Source organism: Dermacentor albipictus, chromosome 1, assembly GCF_038994185.2.
Source record: "Dermacentor albipictus isolate Rhodes 1998 colony chromosome 1, USDA_Dalb.pri_finalv2, whole genome shotgun sequence".
In the NCBI taxonomy this organism is placed as follows: domain Eukaryota; kingdom Metazoa; phylum Arthropoda; class Arachnida; order Ixodida; family Ixodidae; genus Dermacentor; species Dermacentor albipictus.
Genome location: NC_091821.1, coordinates 390,863,313 through 390,880,846, shown reverse-complemented (window position 1 = coordinate 390,880,846; position 17,534 = coordinate 390,863,313). Strand labels below are relative to the sequence as shown.

The 17,534-nt window shown below is 41.8% G+C and overlaps 1 protein-coding gene across 3 annotated transcripts in view; it reads right to left on the bottom strand.

Moving 5' to 3' along the window:
* The window catches only part of LOC135914285 (SH3 domain-binding protein 5 homolog), a 32,701-nt gene extending 16,533 nt beyond the window's left edge, over positions 1-16,168 (bottom strand). For 2 of the 3 annotated variants that reach the window (XM_065447072.1, XM_065447079.1), the window contains exons 1-5: positions 15,482-15,597; positions 9,942-10,004; positions 5,076-5,204; positions 3,421-3,588; positions 2,330-2,460 (exon numbers count right to left, since the gene is read on the bottom strand). In XM_065447072.1, coding sequence (XP_065303144.1) covers positions 2,330-2,460; positions 3,421-3,588; positions 5,076-5,204; positions 9,942-10,004; positions 15,482-15,526 — 536 coding nt within the window. In that variant the 5' untranslated portion in view covers positions 15,527-15,597. Of the gene's footprint in view, positions 1-2,329; positions 2,461-3,420; positions 3,589-5,075; positions 5,205-9,941; positions 10,005-15,481; positions 15,598-16,034 lie in introns of those variants that run through there. The other variant, XM_065447084.1, reaches the window with a different exon arrangement.
* Positions 16,169-17,534: the final 1,366 nt, after the last annotated feature.

The window sequence follows — 17,534 nt, the reverse complement described above, 5'->3', positions numbered from 1 at the left end:
GGTAGGGGGGGATGGTATCCTTAATAATTAAGTACACTAACACAGGGAGCTTTCCAAAAACACATGGAATCGTAAAGTGTGAATGACTCTGGTTTTATCATTCTCTTCGTTGCTATTTTTACACAAATAGTAGAATGCGTCCCAATATGTGATTTTCTGATTCTCACTTTAAAGCGTGCTATTTATATTCTCAGCCCTATCTTAGCTCATATATTTAATTGCTGTTTCAAAGATGGTATTTTTCCCAAGAACATGCAAAATGCTAGAGTGACGGTAATTTATAAAGGTGGAGATAGAAATAATTTAGCAAATTACCGCCCAATATCTATACTTCCAATATTTTCAAAGTGTCTAGAAAAAATAATACATGTACAAATATCAAATTTTTGTGCAAAACATCACTTGATAATGCTCAGCCAGCATGGTTTTCAAAAATCCCATTCCACCGAAATGGTGCTTTTAACTAAAAAATAACTTATTCTAAATTGTTTTGATCAAAAGGAATTAGCATTGGGCATATATGTGGACTTTTCTAAAGCATTCGAAGGGATTAACCACTATACATTACTTGCCAAACTTTGTGTATATGGTTTCCAGGGTGTGTTCCTTAACCTCATAAGATCCTGTTTAGCATCCCGTCATCAACAGGTAGTCATCAATGATCAATACTCGGACAATAAAGCTATTCCTGCAGGTGTTCCTCAGGGTAGCATATTAGGCCCACTACTATTTAACTTATATACTATATATTAATGACATTGTTCAAATTAACGATAAACTTACTTTCGTTATATATGCAGAGGATGTAATTTGCTCCCTATCAATACTAATAAAACAAAAGCTGCATTGTCTAGACCTCGGAACAAGGTTATTGAATTTCATGTTACTGTTTTTCAAATAGGATCTCACATTATAGAAACTGTACCTCGTGTAAAGAGCTTAGGTGTTCTCTTTGAGGAACACCTGCAGTGGAATCATCATATTGATTCTGTCGCAGTAAAAATTTCAAGAACGGTAGGGATCCTTTCGAAATTCAGAAATTTATTTCCGCAGTGTATCAAAAAACTGTGATATTATACTCGGTGTTTTACTCTGTCATTAACTACTGTTTTCTGGTATGGGGCACGACTTCTTTTTCCAACGCTAAAAAACTATACACAATCCAAAAAACGGGCTGTACGCAACATTGCCAGTACCGTGTTCGATTCCCCCTTCAAACTTATTTTTGAAGCACAAATAACATAATGCCCATAACAGAATTGTAACAACTTAAAAGATGTAAATTTAGCATTAAGCAAAATGCCTTTCTTGTTAAGCTATGTAACTTGAAACATAAAACGCACACATACGATTCCCAAGCCGCTGGTGATTGGTTTATACTAGAAACACGTACGAATTATAGTCGACAAATGATTTCTTATTGACTACCCTCTCCATCAAATTCATGCAATGACTTTGCCCTGCAGAAGAGTGATTTTTGTTTGCTTTCACATGTAAATCAACCCTAGAGAGCAAGTCGTAATATGCTTTTCTTTGTATTGCTGTATAAATGTTTTGTTGTCGCTGTATAAATGGCTGCTTTGTATTTATTACCTATGCTCATATAAGCCAAGTTTTCTAGGGGGCATAGACTTTCATCAAGCCTGTGAAAGGTTTTTTGTCTACGGCCCCATTATTTTAATGATGTAAATAAAGTTTCTGTCTGTCTGTCTCTTGCTTACCTCGACTGCTGACCAGTCCCCGGCACCCTCAACCACAATGCCCCATCTCGACCTAGCAGAGGGAGTGCGCAAGGAGACAAGTCTGGACAAGGGAAATGTGCTGTGCTCTTTACAGCTCTAGCCACCCTAGCACAGGGTCACTGACATAAGGTATCTATGCGAACCCAGCCCTTTAAAATACTATTCTGTTAAAAAAAGAAACTGCCACAGAAACACTTCACAACCATCATCAACACACTACCATGGTCTCGTGATTTGTGAACCAAGCTAGTCAAAAGCAAAATGAAGAGGTCTGTCGTGACAATCCCACTTTAAAAAACAAATAATATCAAGCACCAAGAACTCTACTGTTCTTTTGCATGGCAACACTCCAAATGCAAAGACACAAGTGCCGAACATCAACTAATGTCTTCTTCACCTAGTATTTTGCATTTTCCACTGTAACTGTAATCCCATCCGAATCAACATACCAAATAGCTTGCTTGCCTGCACTGACATGTTGCGATATACTTTAGCGATTTCAGCACAGGCCATTAGAAATGGCAATGAGATGGTACAGCCTCAGTTACTGTACATGCAAAATTGCACAGGACATAGTGCCAACTCACCTAGACTTGGCTATGTCTTTCTTCAATCTTCGCTCGAGTGAGTGGACCTTATGTTCTGCTTCAGTGAACGAAGCTGCCCGTCTGCGGTGCTCCCTTTCACTATCAAGCCTCATCGCTTCTGCTTCCATCACCTAGCAGACAAAAGTTAGGACACCAGCTCCATAAATGCCATCAGTCACTATAACCTGTATAAGCTGCATCAACCAATACCCAAAGTCATGTGCTGGTGCATTGCAAGCAACAGTTACTCCCCTGAGCAAAAGTACATGGACCAGGAATTCCGCAATAAAGCCGATCGTCTTGTCCACCTATGAATGTAACTTGAAATTCAGGACTCCAATCCAAACTTGGCATTGTGAGCATTCCAGTGCACTAGTCAATCTCAGTTTGTGCATCTGAATTACAAAAAAAATTCAGCTTTTTCTATAAGCCTGTGGCCCATATACCTTTGGTCACGCACATACATGAGAGCATGAACAATAAACTAATGAACCATTAAGGATCAGCATGAGTGCTACAAAATAATAATATAGAAAAGGACAAAATGAGCTATGGCCCTATCCTTTACTTGATGTCTTGTGCAACGTCCAAATAAGTTTGCTCTGGCTGTCTGCTAGGGCGGGACTCAAAAATGGAATAGGTCAAAGAGGCTAACAAAATAAGAGACTCACAATGTTCTGGAGTGGTGCTTAATAACATTCAAGAATGAATAAGGTACCCAATATGTACATAAATAATATCCAGAGAGAGAGGCAGCCACCTCATAGCTTATAGAACACAGAGCTATTACAGTCAGGCTTAGTCAGCACAAACGGGCAAGCTATTAATTACCCCACTCCACTTAACACCAAGACTATCCCGCATTTTCTTTGCTTTTAATGGCTTCCTGTGACAAACTGCAAATTTAAGCAAGTACAAGATAACAGTAAGCCCATGACCCTATTGTTGGACATCACACTGTTCATTAGAAAATTGAGTTGTCAGTTTCTGCAACTGGATACTCAGTCTAATTTACTTCCTCACATAGCATCTGTACTTCCTCAGAGAAACGTTTTCACGGACATGCGAGTCAGTGCATGCTGCACACATACCTTCATGGTAGCATGGTTGAGCATCTCCTGCCAGGCATTGTCAAACTCCCACTGTGTCTGATTGCTAAGAAAGCGCTGTTCCGCCAGCGAAATTGTTTCCTTGGCTGCCTGGTGCACTTCCGATGCCCGCTGGTACTGCACAGCCGCCCGCTGGCACTCCAGCTGTGCCTGCACGCACCAGAAATGTTTGCACCCCGACTTCCATATTTTCAGGATGGAGGTGCAGCCACAGCTCGACACATCAAGTGCGATGAAAAGTGACAAGAAGATTGATATGCTACAAAACATGGCCTGTTGAAGTCAGAGTTTGAAAAACAAAGAACCCCTAGGTCTAGCACATGTGCTACACATGTGTTACAGAGTGCTACACAGTGAATCTCTGCACCACCTCTCCATTACTGCCTAATAATCCTCTACAAACACTGAATTGAATCGAATTCTGGGGTTTTACGTGCCAAAACCACAATTCAATTATGAGGCATGCCGTATTAGGCGACTTTGAATTAATTTTGACCACCAAACGAAGGATCTTTAACATGCCGATAATGCACGGGACACAGGCATTTTTGCATTTTAGCCCCGATCGAAATGCTGCCACAGCAGCCGGGATTTGATCTCGTGACCTCGTGCTTAGTAGTGCAGCACTATAGTCACTAAGCTACCACACCACAGGTTCTACAATCATAAAACTAAAGTCACAATGTTCCGGCCCACTACAAAAACTGTGAATGCTGTACTGCTTTTCAGCACGTCTTTGTAAAATTTTGTTAGCAGTTATGAGCAAATGAAAGGGAAAAAAAAATTAGGGATACAATTTTAATGCCAGCACATGCCTGCAACCTAATATTCTTCCATCCTGTGCATTTTCACAGGCAGCATAATGTGCCTATTTTCAAAGGCAGTCCTACTAATTGCATACACAGACCATGTAATGAACCCAAATACGCAAATACCATGTAATGAACCATTACCAGCTATTCAATGGAAAAAATTATATGGTAGACAAGCCACTCCAAAAGAACTGTTAGCCAAAGTAGCAATGACCTTCTGTTTGTTTCTGTTCAATGTTCAATCCATTACGGCATGTCCCTTGATAGCATCGGGAAGCTGCACAGGGCAGTCCTGCTCCTTTCATCCTTTCCCCAGCAATGAGCCAAGAAAGAGAAGACAAGGTAACCATGTCATAGCAAAAAGATTCATCGCAGGCCTTAGATAATCGAGCCCAGCAATGTGATTTTAAGAAGACATTAGTTTCCTGAGCACTTCATGGTGCCGAAATGTGTGGAATATTGCAAACACCTCGTCCTTTTGTTTCATACAAAACTGCTTTTTCATCTTGGCACACAAAAGACGCGTTAAACGTCAGAGTCATATGCCATAAGATGCCATAAGCTGTGCAGTAAGATCCAGCATACCCAAATTCAATATTTTATGTCCAACAGTGTTAGCATTTAAACATTTAAATACAGGCAGTTTCAATGACAATGTATATATTATTGAAATCTTATCAAGAATTCTAATGTACTATGAAGTGCAAGTGCAGCTACAGCTATCAGTTTCTGTAGTACAATACTTCATAGAAATATATCTTCAAGCTTACCTTCAACAAGCTCCAAATGTACTGGTTAGAAATTAATTGATGAAAAACTACTTACCTTCTGTGCATATTCTTTGGCTTCATAGTATGGTCTTGCTGCTTCAATGGACTTTCCAAGCTTCTTTGACAAAATGCGCAGCTTGTGACTAGACTCACTGAGAGTTGCTCGAAAGGCAGAGTTGGCATCCTGCAGTCCCAAATTTGAGTATATGTGACACACTATGAGATGGGCTAGCAAGGTTAAAGGTGACAAAAATTAAGTCAAGCTTTTTCAGCAGTGTTCTCTAAAATATCTTTCAAATGCACTGCTGTGGATGAAAGCAATGCACAAAATGCCTTAAGAATGCAAGAGATGAGGCACCCCATATCAGAAATAAGGAACCAGCTACAGCTGACATGTTGTCCTGGTTATGATTTGTTAATATAGTAGTCAACCACTGACAATAAAAAACATCAAATTAAATTTGAATATGGTGCCACCTATGCTGCACCTTAATAACACTCTTCGGGCATGGTTTTCAAGCCTGTTTCAATCTCTTTGACAACCCTTTAATTTGTTAAAGGGCACTTCACCAGACCCCATAGCAAGTTTTGGTTATATGCTGCAAGTTGTTATGTGTCCTCTAGGAAGCATTCTGCTGCAAAAATTTTTCAAGTCAGATCATTAATAGCCGAGATAGAAATATTTCAGTGCCGCGAACCCATGATTTCAGCAAGCGGGCTCCACTGCCAAGCAAAACACTCTCTCCACTCGCCCCGTCTAGCCTCCGCAAGCGAAATTCCTTCCCTGCGCTCTCCTATACTGGACTTCAAGGATTGCGTGACGCATACGTCAAAGGCCCCGCCTTCATTTTTTTTTCTTCTCCCCCTTTTTTTTCGGCGCTACGTGCTTCTGCTGATGGCATCGCGCACGAGCTATTGTCTTGTTCGCGCAGCGCACGATTTTGCACGCTGTGTGTAAGGAAACATGACTAGTGGTATAATTTAGTGCTACACGAATATTGGGGCAGAACAAACAGATTGCAGAGCACGATCACATGCTGGAACACAGTAGAAAATTACACAGTTTCAGTACCTGCGCATGTGACCGCACGACCGTGGGAACAAGCAGACGAAGCGGAAGTACATCTCTCTTGCTTCAGTGTAAAGTAAAACAAAAACACGCAGACATTCCGTTTGTGTGTTTTATTATTTCTCTAAACTTCAATTTGTCAATTCAAGCAACAGGTCGCACAGATAACTGATGCTGTCTTAAATAAGTCTCGATGTCACGTGTCACCACGAACGACGTTACACTGTGGACACCAGTACGCAGGCGCAGGCACACGAGTACGTCATCCTCCGGCTTGGAGTGCGGCGGCCGCAAGGAGAAGGAAAAACGGCATTCTGTTTGAAATTTCAGATCTTTCCACAGCGCGTAGCGATGTAATACTTTGCAGACACGATCATTATTGCTCAAATGTATGCTCTGCGCTTGTCAGCTCAAGATGGCCAGACCTGATGAGGGGGCCCTTTAAGGTTGAGACAGTGTGGCCTTCAAGATTCTCAATGTGGTGGAAGGTTTCCAGTAGCACTGAGAAATTTGTACACAAGGTGATACCTCTTCTCCGTTCACTAAAAATTTAACTGTGCTATTTTCATCGGTAATTTTCTATGCGACTAAGGACGCTTTCTTGGCACAAGACAAATGCTGATAAGACTTCTAAGAGAACAATCTTATCAGTCTAAATAAGCATAATGTTTGCATTTATAATCGTATATAATGGACTATATTTAGGACTTCCCTGCCACCACTCAAAGAGAAAAGCAGAGTCCTCTATAAGTCTCCAAAGGCCTGAAAAGGGCACTAGGCTTAACATTTTATATAAAATTACGCTTGAAATTACATACAGAAAGTGAATAACTAGCTCGAACAATCCAGATAATGAGTCTATCAAAAAGCCTGTTCAGCACCAAATTCCTTAACTAAGGCATCCCACCATTATTCTTTTGTGTGCAATGGCCTGAATAACAGCTGTAAGAAGAAAGACTGAACGACTGAGCTATTTATTTGTGGCTTTCAGAAAACAAATTAGTCTCTAACGACTGCAAAAGTATTTACGTGCACTTTTATGTGAAAGACATCCATCTTAATTTCAGATGCACCTCACGATTGAACAATGAATTGTCACACTGTAAACATGTAACCAGGCTTCCTGGTGAACAAGAAGAAAAGAAACTTAGGGCCCGATTTTTGTAAGTCATATCATAAGAAGCCAACGAACAGAGACACCAAGAACTGCATAGGCGAAATTACATGTACTTATTAATTCAATTAAAGAAATTATAAATTAACAAAAATGAAAGTGGATGAAAGAACAACTGACTGCAGGTGGAGCACAAACACATGTATTCACATTATACGTGCAATGCTCTTACCAGCTGAGCTACCATGGTGCCGTTTTCCCATCCACTTTCTGGAGTACTGATGTTTATCTACTGGAACTAAATCTGGGAGTGTTAGCCAGCGCCACACCTCACAGCCTTGACAGCAGATGCGGAACATCCTTTCTTGTCGCAAGCATCATGTGTACATGATCTTTTTGGGTGAGGGAAACTGGTTAATAAATCCACGCATGATGCGAAGCCATGGGTTCATGCCTCACCTGTGGCCAGTTGTTTTTTCTTCTACTTCCATTTTTATTAATTTATAATGTCTTTAATTCAATCAATAAGTACATGTAATTTCCCCTATGCAGTCTTTGGTGTCTTTGTTTGTTTGCTTCTTATGATATGACTCATAAAAATCGGGCGCTCAGTTTCCTTTCTTCTCGTTTATTACATAGCGGGGTCTCAAATCCAGCAGCATTGATGCCTTCGGGTAGCATGTGTGGGTTTATTAACCTTCATCTGTGTGCCTTCACCGAAAAAGATCACGTGCATGTGACGCCTGCGACAAAAAAGGATATTTCACATCTGCCATCAAAACCACGAGGTGCGGCGCTGCCTAACACTCACAGGTTTAATTCTAGTAGAGAAACGTAGATAAACTCAGATAAGTAGATAAACTCCAGAAAGTGGATGGGAAAACGGCACCGCGGTAGTTCAGGTGATAAGAGCATCACACGCGTAATGAAAAGATGAGAGTTCGTGCCCCACCTGCAGCCAGTTGTTTTTTGATCCAGTTTCATTTACATTAATTTATCTTTTCTTTATTCAATTAATAAGTACATTTAATTTCCCCTATGCGGTCCTTGGTGTCTTTGTTTGTGGGCTTCTTATGATATGACTAAGTTTCCTGGTGTAACGTTAAACAGCAAGCTATCATGGAACCGACAGGTGGAGAAATTGTGTGAAAAGGTAGATAAAGACATGTGATACTAAACAAATTGCGACATATTTTCTCTCTCAAAACTCTATGAGCCCTTTATTACTACTTCATCCATTGTCACATAAATTAAGCCATTGCTGCGTGCACTTAACCTTAACCTTCCACATTACTTTCTCTGCAGATTGCCCAAAACGCTGCCCTACGTATTATCCTGTTTCTAGATTAGTGTGACTCTATCCGTTTCACCTTTTCTTTACTAAACATTCTACAGTACCAGTAAGGCAAATCGCTGAACATTCACGTATCAACCTAACGTAAAGCTTCACAACATCATGTGCTATAACAGCCATAAGACCACAGCATCATATTGCCCATCATCAGTTCAACTTAAAGCCCACAGCTTTTCAAACTAACTACAGAGCATTTTTCTTCCTTTATATCGCTTCTAAACTGGGAATTCATTCCATCAGAACATAACAAACAAAAAGGTTATGAATTCCATTAAAACCAAACTGGTAGAGTAGCTTTTCCTTGCCACAAATATAAAGGCAACCTTAGTGAACAGTATTTAATTATTCTATATTCTTGCAATTCAGGAATTGCAGTTGGAATAATGAAACTTTTTGCCAGTTTACTGCTATAATAACAATGTTCCCTACTTCTTATTGACCTTTTATTGTTATTGTATTATTTGTATGAGCCCCCCCTCTCACAACTCCACGAGTTCTGAATTTCACCTGTATAAAAATGTGTTAAATGTTTCTCCGATATACGTGAAAATAAAATTGACTGATAGATTTAGTTGGCTACAGCTAAGATTAAAAGTTGTGCTAGCAGAAGACAAGCCTAGTGAAGAGAGGATGTGTCGTGTCATTCTTTGTTTGTCCACAGCTTTTACCACTAACACAAGGTTTGCTATCTATGAAAAAAAATTGTCTCTTTTACGCCCTGAAACAAAACAAAAGACAAGAAAAGTAGAAATGGAAAACAACATTCACCCAACAGCACTGAAGAGATTATAAGAAAGCAACATCATCAACCAATGACATTGGCAAACAAAAAGCCCCAGAAGGAATACAAACCTGGACAGAGAGCAGTCACATGGCACAGTCACAATAGCTGCCTACTGCCACTTTATCACCTCTCTAAGTAGCTATTCTTTAACAAGGATATCCTTGATAAGGTGACACAAAAGCAGAAAGCAATTCCGCAGATATGGCATAACAACAGCATAAAAACTTGCACAGTTCCAGTCACATACCCCAGCATGTGATCAATTACTTCAGTCAGTGGTACACAACTGATACCTGGCAGGAAATGCATTCCCCATGACGAAAACCTTTGTTGCGGCAAAGGCATCTTATATAGTGGGGCTGCTTGCCACAGGTTAAAATTAAGCAATAAGTGGAGAAAGATAAATGAAGCTTTACAACCAAGTTTGGCTTTTCACTTTATAAAGGCAAAATACGCCATGAAAGTGTTATGATATGATGTACCTCAGTCCTGAACAGAGTATAGCTGTCAGATGATAATACCACGGGATGTAGCACACAAAACTAGCCAAGGTAGAAAAAATGCTCAGCCCTAGTCACAGAACTAAGCAGTGTTACTTACATCTAATTCGACTTCTAGCCGGTTGATTTCATCTGTGCAGGTATTCAATTTCTCCAACTGGATCTGCATGAGAAAAGCAGCCTTGATGTGAGGCACTGTCATAGCTGCAACAGCAGTAGAGCAACTGTCTTGCCCAGGGAAAGCTTCGAACCCTATCTGCTACTGGTATCGAGAGTATGCTCGCTTTTTCAAGTGCAAGGCAAACAGGAAGCATATGGCCTATGGGATGGCCAGCCACTTCCAAGAGGCTTGAAGCAACGCCTATCAGATTTGCCGGCACCGCTGTTATCGGTACGATATGCCAACAGTGCCTGACTGCCACAAAGAAAACAAAAGTTACAGAATTAGCAAGCCATGCAAACAAGTGTTGCTCTTCTGCCACCAGCTTAAAGGCCAACAGCAACGAAGCTTCACTTTAGCTAACTTGATTACAAATGAGTAGTACATACTATTGAAGCAATGGTGGCAAGGCTTCACAATTGTTAGTTGCCTAAAATTTTTATTCACAGGCTTTAAATATCACCCACACAGACAATACAAGCAGGTGGTTAGCAAATGCAATGCGAGTTCCAGCACATCGTTGCCAAGATATTTAACTTACCACTGGCTCTGCCTAATCTCAGAGGTCATGTTAAGAAACCTGTGCTGATTATCAGTGTTTTAGTTCTGTGTAATCTTTAGAGAGTGATGATGGCAGCGAGTTTTCTCTCTCTCTCTCTTTCCATTGTGATATTCAAACTCCTACTTTTGCGAGCTTTTTATGATGTGTCCACTTGTATTTCCAATTTAACAGTTTGTACACAGGTTTCTATATAACTACGCTATCTGAAGCTAGGCTTTCTTATGTGGTCCAAATTGCAGTTGTCTTTTAATAGTTGCTGAATGAATACACTAAACATCCCAATTAACCCACTGGCTATGAAATATGCTGCAGTGGAGGATTCCAAATTAGTTTTTACCAGCTAGTGGCCTTTAATGTGCACCCAAAGTTTGGCCCGCATGTTTTTTCATTGCATCCCCAATGAGAATGTGGCTGCAAGGCTGGGAATCCCATAACCCTGTGCTCAATAGAAAAATGCCATAGTCACTGAGCCGATACGCGGGTGAGTACCATAAACAGTGGATCATAGAGAAAAAAGTGGTTGCTGAAGTATTCAAAGCCCAAAACTAAAAGCTGCAGTGCTTACTTTGCACTTACAAACACTGAGTGAACATAGATTCCTCTGCTTACTGTGCATAGTTATGCTGCAACAAAATTTAAGCAGTTTATTTCTTAAAAACTCCTCGAATTAGTGCCTGTACACAATCATTTTAAGCGACTACCGATAACCACTGCCACCAACAAGAGTGCTGCAAAGTACCACCATACCGAGTTATGCGAACAACTTACACAACTTCCAACGACTAAACAACCATTTGCATCAGGCTTGATGCTGGCTTTTGATGCGCTTTTGAATTTCACCTCCATCAAAATGTGGCCAACTACCACTACCAGTTGATCCCGCTACTATCATTTTATGAAAGGTCTGTTGTGGTCCTTCCTGTCAAAACTGTACTTTTATTGTAAAGTAGGTGAGAAAGCGCACATTTTTTTTTTTTTTTGACCCAACTTCTCTTTTTTTTTTCTTTGAACGTCCTACGTATATGCTTGCGCACATACTCCACAAGTAGTGAGAATGAAAAAACGAAAGAAATAATTTTTGCTTTCTAGAGTCATGCTGAATATTGAGGATGCATCTGCCAACTGTGCGGTTGTAAGCAGAGCCTTGTATCACAAGCCACCTCTTCCTTTATTTTTGAAAGGCTTATGAGCATGGGTACCTGGTATAGCAATGATAAGATCCGCAAAAGAGACAACATTTTAACAGAAAGCTGCCATGATTCTGAAATATGATGCTTTGGAAACACTGAAATAAAAAACTACTTAACGCTTGTCCATCCTGTCGCCCCTGCTTTCCCTCCACACTTCAAGTTTACTAGTTATAAAAAACTTCCCAGCAAATGAGATACTTGTGGCAAAGTACAGCATAATGGTGGCCTTATGAGGCATGATGGAAATTATGACCACAGAGGCACTGGAATGTTGCATAGCTAGAATGTACCTCTCAACCTTGTGCATATTTTTATTTTTTATTTCTCAGACCTAATCAAAAATTAGATGCCACTGTAGTTCCCCTTGCCGTTTTACCACAATGAAAAGGCAGGAAGAAGTGTTCCCATTTGAGAGTCGCACCCCTATAAACTCAGGCCATCTATTCCAGGAGGTCACTACTCTCCCTTGCTCTGATCAATAAGAAATAGGGGTCAGATGCAGTTCCCCGACTTATTCTTGAAACAGATGCACAAATGGGTAGATGAGATGGTCTGGATATAAAGCAGCTTTGCAGGGAAGCTGCCTTTAGAGCATTTTGCTAATTGTGCACCTGCAACATGATGAGCAATAAATAAGCTGGCTATTGTGAGAATAGCAAAAGGCTCGCTGTCCTTGGACTGTCTTCTGGCAGAAGCATGGGAAGTGTTCTGCCTTCTTTGCTACAGGCTGCAGCAGTGCTTTTTGCTGTATTAGACACCTTATTGCTGTTTAAACCTACTTTCTGACTTTACATGTTAATTTACATTTAAAATAAAACACTATAAGTACTCTCCACAAGTCTAGCACCAGAGCTGGTACTGCAAAAAATGTGCCACGAACCTTCAATGCTGTAAAACCACGAGTAAGCTGTTCACATACATGCCTTTAAACTCTACTTCTTAATATTAGCAATGCAGTAAGAGGTACAGCCAACTTGCATTTATTGAAACTCCTAGGGATCCCAGAATCTGAATAATCCACAGTTAAGTAAAATGCACTAAAAACAGCACACACAAAATGACTTTATATAGTGTGTGAGTCAGCACCTAGTTATTATCCTGTCGCTGCACAATACGTGTCCAATATAGCCACAAACACCGCTTCGGGCAAGAGGTCAATGCACGTTTGAAATGCACATCCAATATGTTATACCCACGAACACAAATTCGGGCAAGTGGTCAACGCATGTTTGCAATGCCCAACCAATATATTATAGCCACGAACATGAGTTCGGCCAAGCGGTACCACTTCACACTGGTGCTCATCAACACACAATGCAGCTTGAACAACTAACACTAGCACATTTCGGCTACTTGTGCCTTATGAATGTTGTCTCAATTTTTTTTCTGTCACCTTGGTTTGGTGGGAAGCCAAGAAATTTGAATTAACCAAGTCTTACTTGAATACCACCTTCAAACTTCATTGTAGATGTAGTGAGCCCCCCAAAATTGGTGCTTTCATTTAATTGCCTGGAATTTAAACTTCTCATTGTTTATCACAATCAACTGCATCCCCACAAAACTGAAGCTTGCAGCATTGTTAGTGGCACCATCTCGGGCAGCTGTGTTAACTGAAATACAGTGACATTTTATTCACTGCGTCACTGCTCAAAGTGAAGGTAGACAAAAGTAACTACATTGAGATTGCCACCAGTGATAGAAGATTCAGACCAGGAGATGGGCAGGGCATAGCTGACCATCTTTGTAGCAGCTATGTATTATTCCTGTCAAAGAGAGCTTGATAAGATGAAATTAGCACTGACAGCTACTGCCTAGCCTTGATGTGGTTATAACATACCAGTAGTAATATTTGTGCGTCTAAGCTAAAACTTTCAATTAATGTTTATTAATACCTTGAGGGCAGATGTAGGACAAAAAATCAGTTTTATTTAAAAACATGTTTTTTTTTTACATTCTGATTGCAAAATTATGCTATTTACACGTGAAAATTCTATTTTCATGTGTAAAATAATCAAGGTTTCTCTAACGGGAAGACAGCAAGAAATTATCCTAATCAAAGCATGGTAGCTGTCTGGGCTCCATTTTCCATTCGTGCTTTAATGATAAGGTCCACAACAACTTTTGCCCAGATGACAAGCTTTCCTGGTGTAACAACAAGCGCGCACTAGCCTTGGCTGAGTTGGCACCAGCTCAATCTCCACTTTTCAGCGGTACTCAGGTGAAGGCCACGTTGTTATGCTTTTTGCACATGAAAGGCTGTTCCTTCATGTCAAAAAATTTTTTAAAAAGCCTTATGGTGCTCCATTTTTACACTCTGTTTGTCCCATCCCTACGCTTTTTCCTCCATTCTGCTATATTTCACCACCAAGTACAGGAGCACAAAATTTAACAATGATATGAATGCCACCTTCTACAGAGATCATGACTGCAATGCTGGCACTGAAGTTGGAAATATTTACAAACTGCCGAAAGAGCTCAGCTATACTAGAAAACACTTGGGTCTGTATTGAGAGCACAGGTGACCAAGCACACGAGTATATTGCGCAGCGAAATGTCTTTCTTCGAAAGCAAACTCCCAGAGTTACGTTTGCATTGCCTGCGAAACATTTAAAGACGAAAGACCTATCTCTGCGCGCGCAAAGGCCAGCATGCGAAAGCTCCGAATTCTTGCATGTCATGCGCGCCACATGAAAAATAACAACGCCAGGAGATTCTTACGGCCTGCAACAGGCGCGAGCAGCTGAGCGCAGCCTTGGGTGACATTTGCGCACAGAATAAAGAGAAAAGAAATAATAAAGCAAGCGTCCTTCGTCGCCCACAAGCCGGAAGCCGCAATTACGCACAGATGCTCGTGGCAGTCGACAATCTGAATGCCGCGTCGTCTTAACCTTCAGCGAAGCGGTTTCGCTTCGTTTCAGTAGGTATTCGCACACAAGCCCGTCTCGATGACGCAGGCGCGAAACCCCGAAAGAGTGCGCAATTGCTCACGCGCGCAATATCTTTGCAGCTGAGTAATAGGTGACCGACTACGCACGCTTGATTCGCGGAATCCTGTTTACGAAACGCGCAGCCTTGGGTTTCCGCGCGTTCCAAGGCGCATCTTCGCGCGGGCACTGCACAGCGGTACGCGGAAAACAGCAGCGGTCTTTCGATACGGAGCAAAAAAAAATTGATCAAAGCGCACAAATTTGAGATTTCCTCACGCATGCTGTATATAGCATCGATCACTTCCTCGAGTCGTGCGGCCAAGTCTATTTTCGGAAGCGCTAGTAGCGACCGCCAAAAACAATATCGATGCGTTGCTGCTACACCTTGCGAAGCAGGTCAGGTACGGTAATCGCATGCGCTGGGGTACCAGCAAGATTAGGAAAGCAGAACACTGACCGAAAGGTCAACGAGGTTACATTCATCAGTGTCCTCCGATGCGAAAGTACCGATTCTAAAAATCGCGCCTCTAAATATCGCCAACGTCAATGCAAACAAATCGTACACCACCTCAAGAAATTTGCGCACTGTCATGCCAGCGCAATTGCTCTCAGCTTACAAAGTAGAAAAAGAGAACTGCGGATCGTCAGGAATACCTACCACGATCACAACACTGTTTACAAACTTTACAAAGACAGCGCAAGATTCTCCAGGCAGCGAGTTATCAGCATAATTTAACTACGCAGAAAGAAATTCTGACACTTGCCGACTTAATCAAGCGCTTCAATCGCGAGTCACCTTACTTGAACTCGGGGATCCAAAGTTTCCTCTCCAGCGTCATCAGCCATCCGCCGTCGCTGACCAAACCCACTTCAGCCATTGATGCACAAAACTTGCGTCAGCCGTTTATCTCTTCCCATCAAACGTTTATTCACGTATAATACATGCTATAAGAAACACATATTTAAACAAAATAAATCTGAATACACATATTTAGTACAAAATTTATTTATGTTTTGCAAATTAACTGGTTTTGTTGGGAGTAATATTTTACATAGTGTACGAAAATGCGCGATAACAACTCGCCATTGCTCATTTTCCGTGCGGCAATGGCGGCAATGGCGCCTTATACAAGTGCGTTGAGCTAGAATTGTGGACTAAGAGCTATAATAGCTAAAATTCTAGCTCGCAGTATTGTGGCTGCCGTGACTGGAAACCATGTAGATACGTCCAGGTGCTTTACATGTTTGCGTCAACAGGTGTGTCGCAATATTCCATCGTGTCACGACGGGAACAATGTCTATGAACGCAGTGGACGAGGACTGGAAAGTGGAGTGCAGCGACGATGAGAAATACCTGTCGCAGCGTGATGACCATGGCAGTCGAAGCTGGGAGCCCACTCCCGAGGATATCATTCGTTTGTACACAACTTTGGTTGAAAAAGGTACGCTCGAGCTCGAATGGCGTTGCCCGGGCCGGCGTTCTCCGAGCGTCCATTCGAACGAGTCGGAAGGAGCGGAGCGGCGCGCCGTGGAAGAGAACCAGACTAAGACGTCCGAACCAAACGAGTTCGACTTCGACGACGACGAAGGCCCGGACACCAGCTGCAGCCCGAAGATTACGCCTCGGCGCCGAGCGGCGCCGCCTAGCAGCGTACAGAAGCGGGTCGCGAAATTTGACAAGATCGTTTTTGATGTGCGCAGACAGCGCGAGCTCGATGCCATTGATAAAATCGAGCAGCGACAGCAGCCCCAGCAAGCGGAAAGCAGCTCGTCACCCAGCGTCAAGCGTTAATGACGAGGCACGAAATCGGCGGCGACGTTTTGTTCATGCGGCGCGCTGTGACGACTTTCAGTCAAGTGCACATTCGCTCACTTAGTTTCGTGTCTGAATGCGTTGTGCAAAGCACCATCATCCTTAGTACTGATTCGAGCGAAGCAAAGCGTGCTACTAAATTATCACCCCCCCCCCCTTTTTTTTCTGCTTTAATTAATATTTATGTGACGTGCGGATAAATTATGTGGTGCCACTCGTACCCAGTGCTGTCATAAATTTTTGGTACGTGTCGGTAAACTGAGACAGAAAAGACGTAAGAGCGCATTCACACTTGCGAGTCGCAGAGGTCGTGCGACAGTCAGTCGCCTGCGACCAGGCAGCGGATCGACAACACCGACGTTCACGCTTGCAAGGGCCATAGAGGTTCATACAACAATTACTAGAGGGAACTCTGGCGCTAGTGTCCACGGGAGCTGCAATGAAAGTCGTTGTACCGTCATAGGAATTATGGGAAGTACATGGATTTGCCTAAACTTCGTCCTTTTGGCTTCAAATGGCTTTGTGATTTTGTAAGCTCGCTAGTTTCAACAGTGTGGCCTAATGGTTTCAATATCGGGCTTCTATGTTAGAGTTCCTGGGTTCGATTCCTGCCGTCGGACAATATTAATGATGTTTATTTAATTATGTATCACACAGTACATTGTTGATGTACTGCGTAAAACATAATTAAATAAACATCATTAAAATTGTTCGACAGCAGGATTCTAACAAAGGAACTCTAGCACAGAAGCCCGATATTGAAACCATTGAGCCACGAACGCATGTATCAAGTGAACGAAATGCCCTTATGAATTTATCGCGGGCATGCCAGTGCCTTCAGACGCTTGGAGCGTTTGGATTTGGCCACCTGGAAAAACTCACTCGTTGCAATAGCAATTGTACGTGTTCGCGGCGTCTTCTGCACTTCGAAGAGTATAGATTGCACTGAAATTTACGACAATAAAATTCATATAGCATAATGAAGAAAGCCACAAGAACGTCTGAATCCACAAGCACAAAGGTCATACAAATCCATGTGCT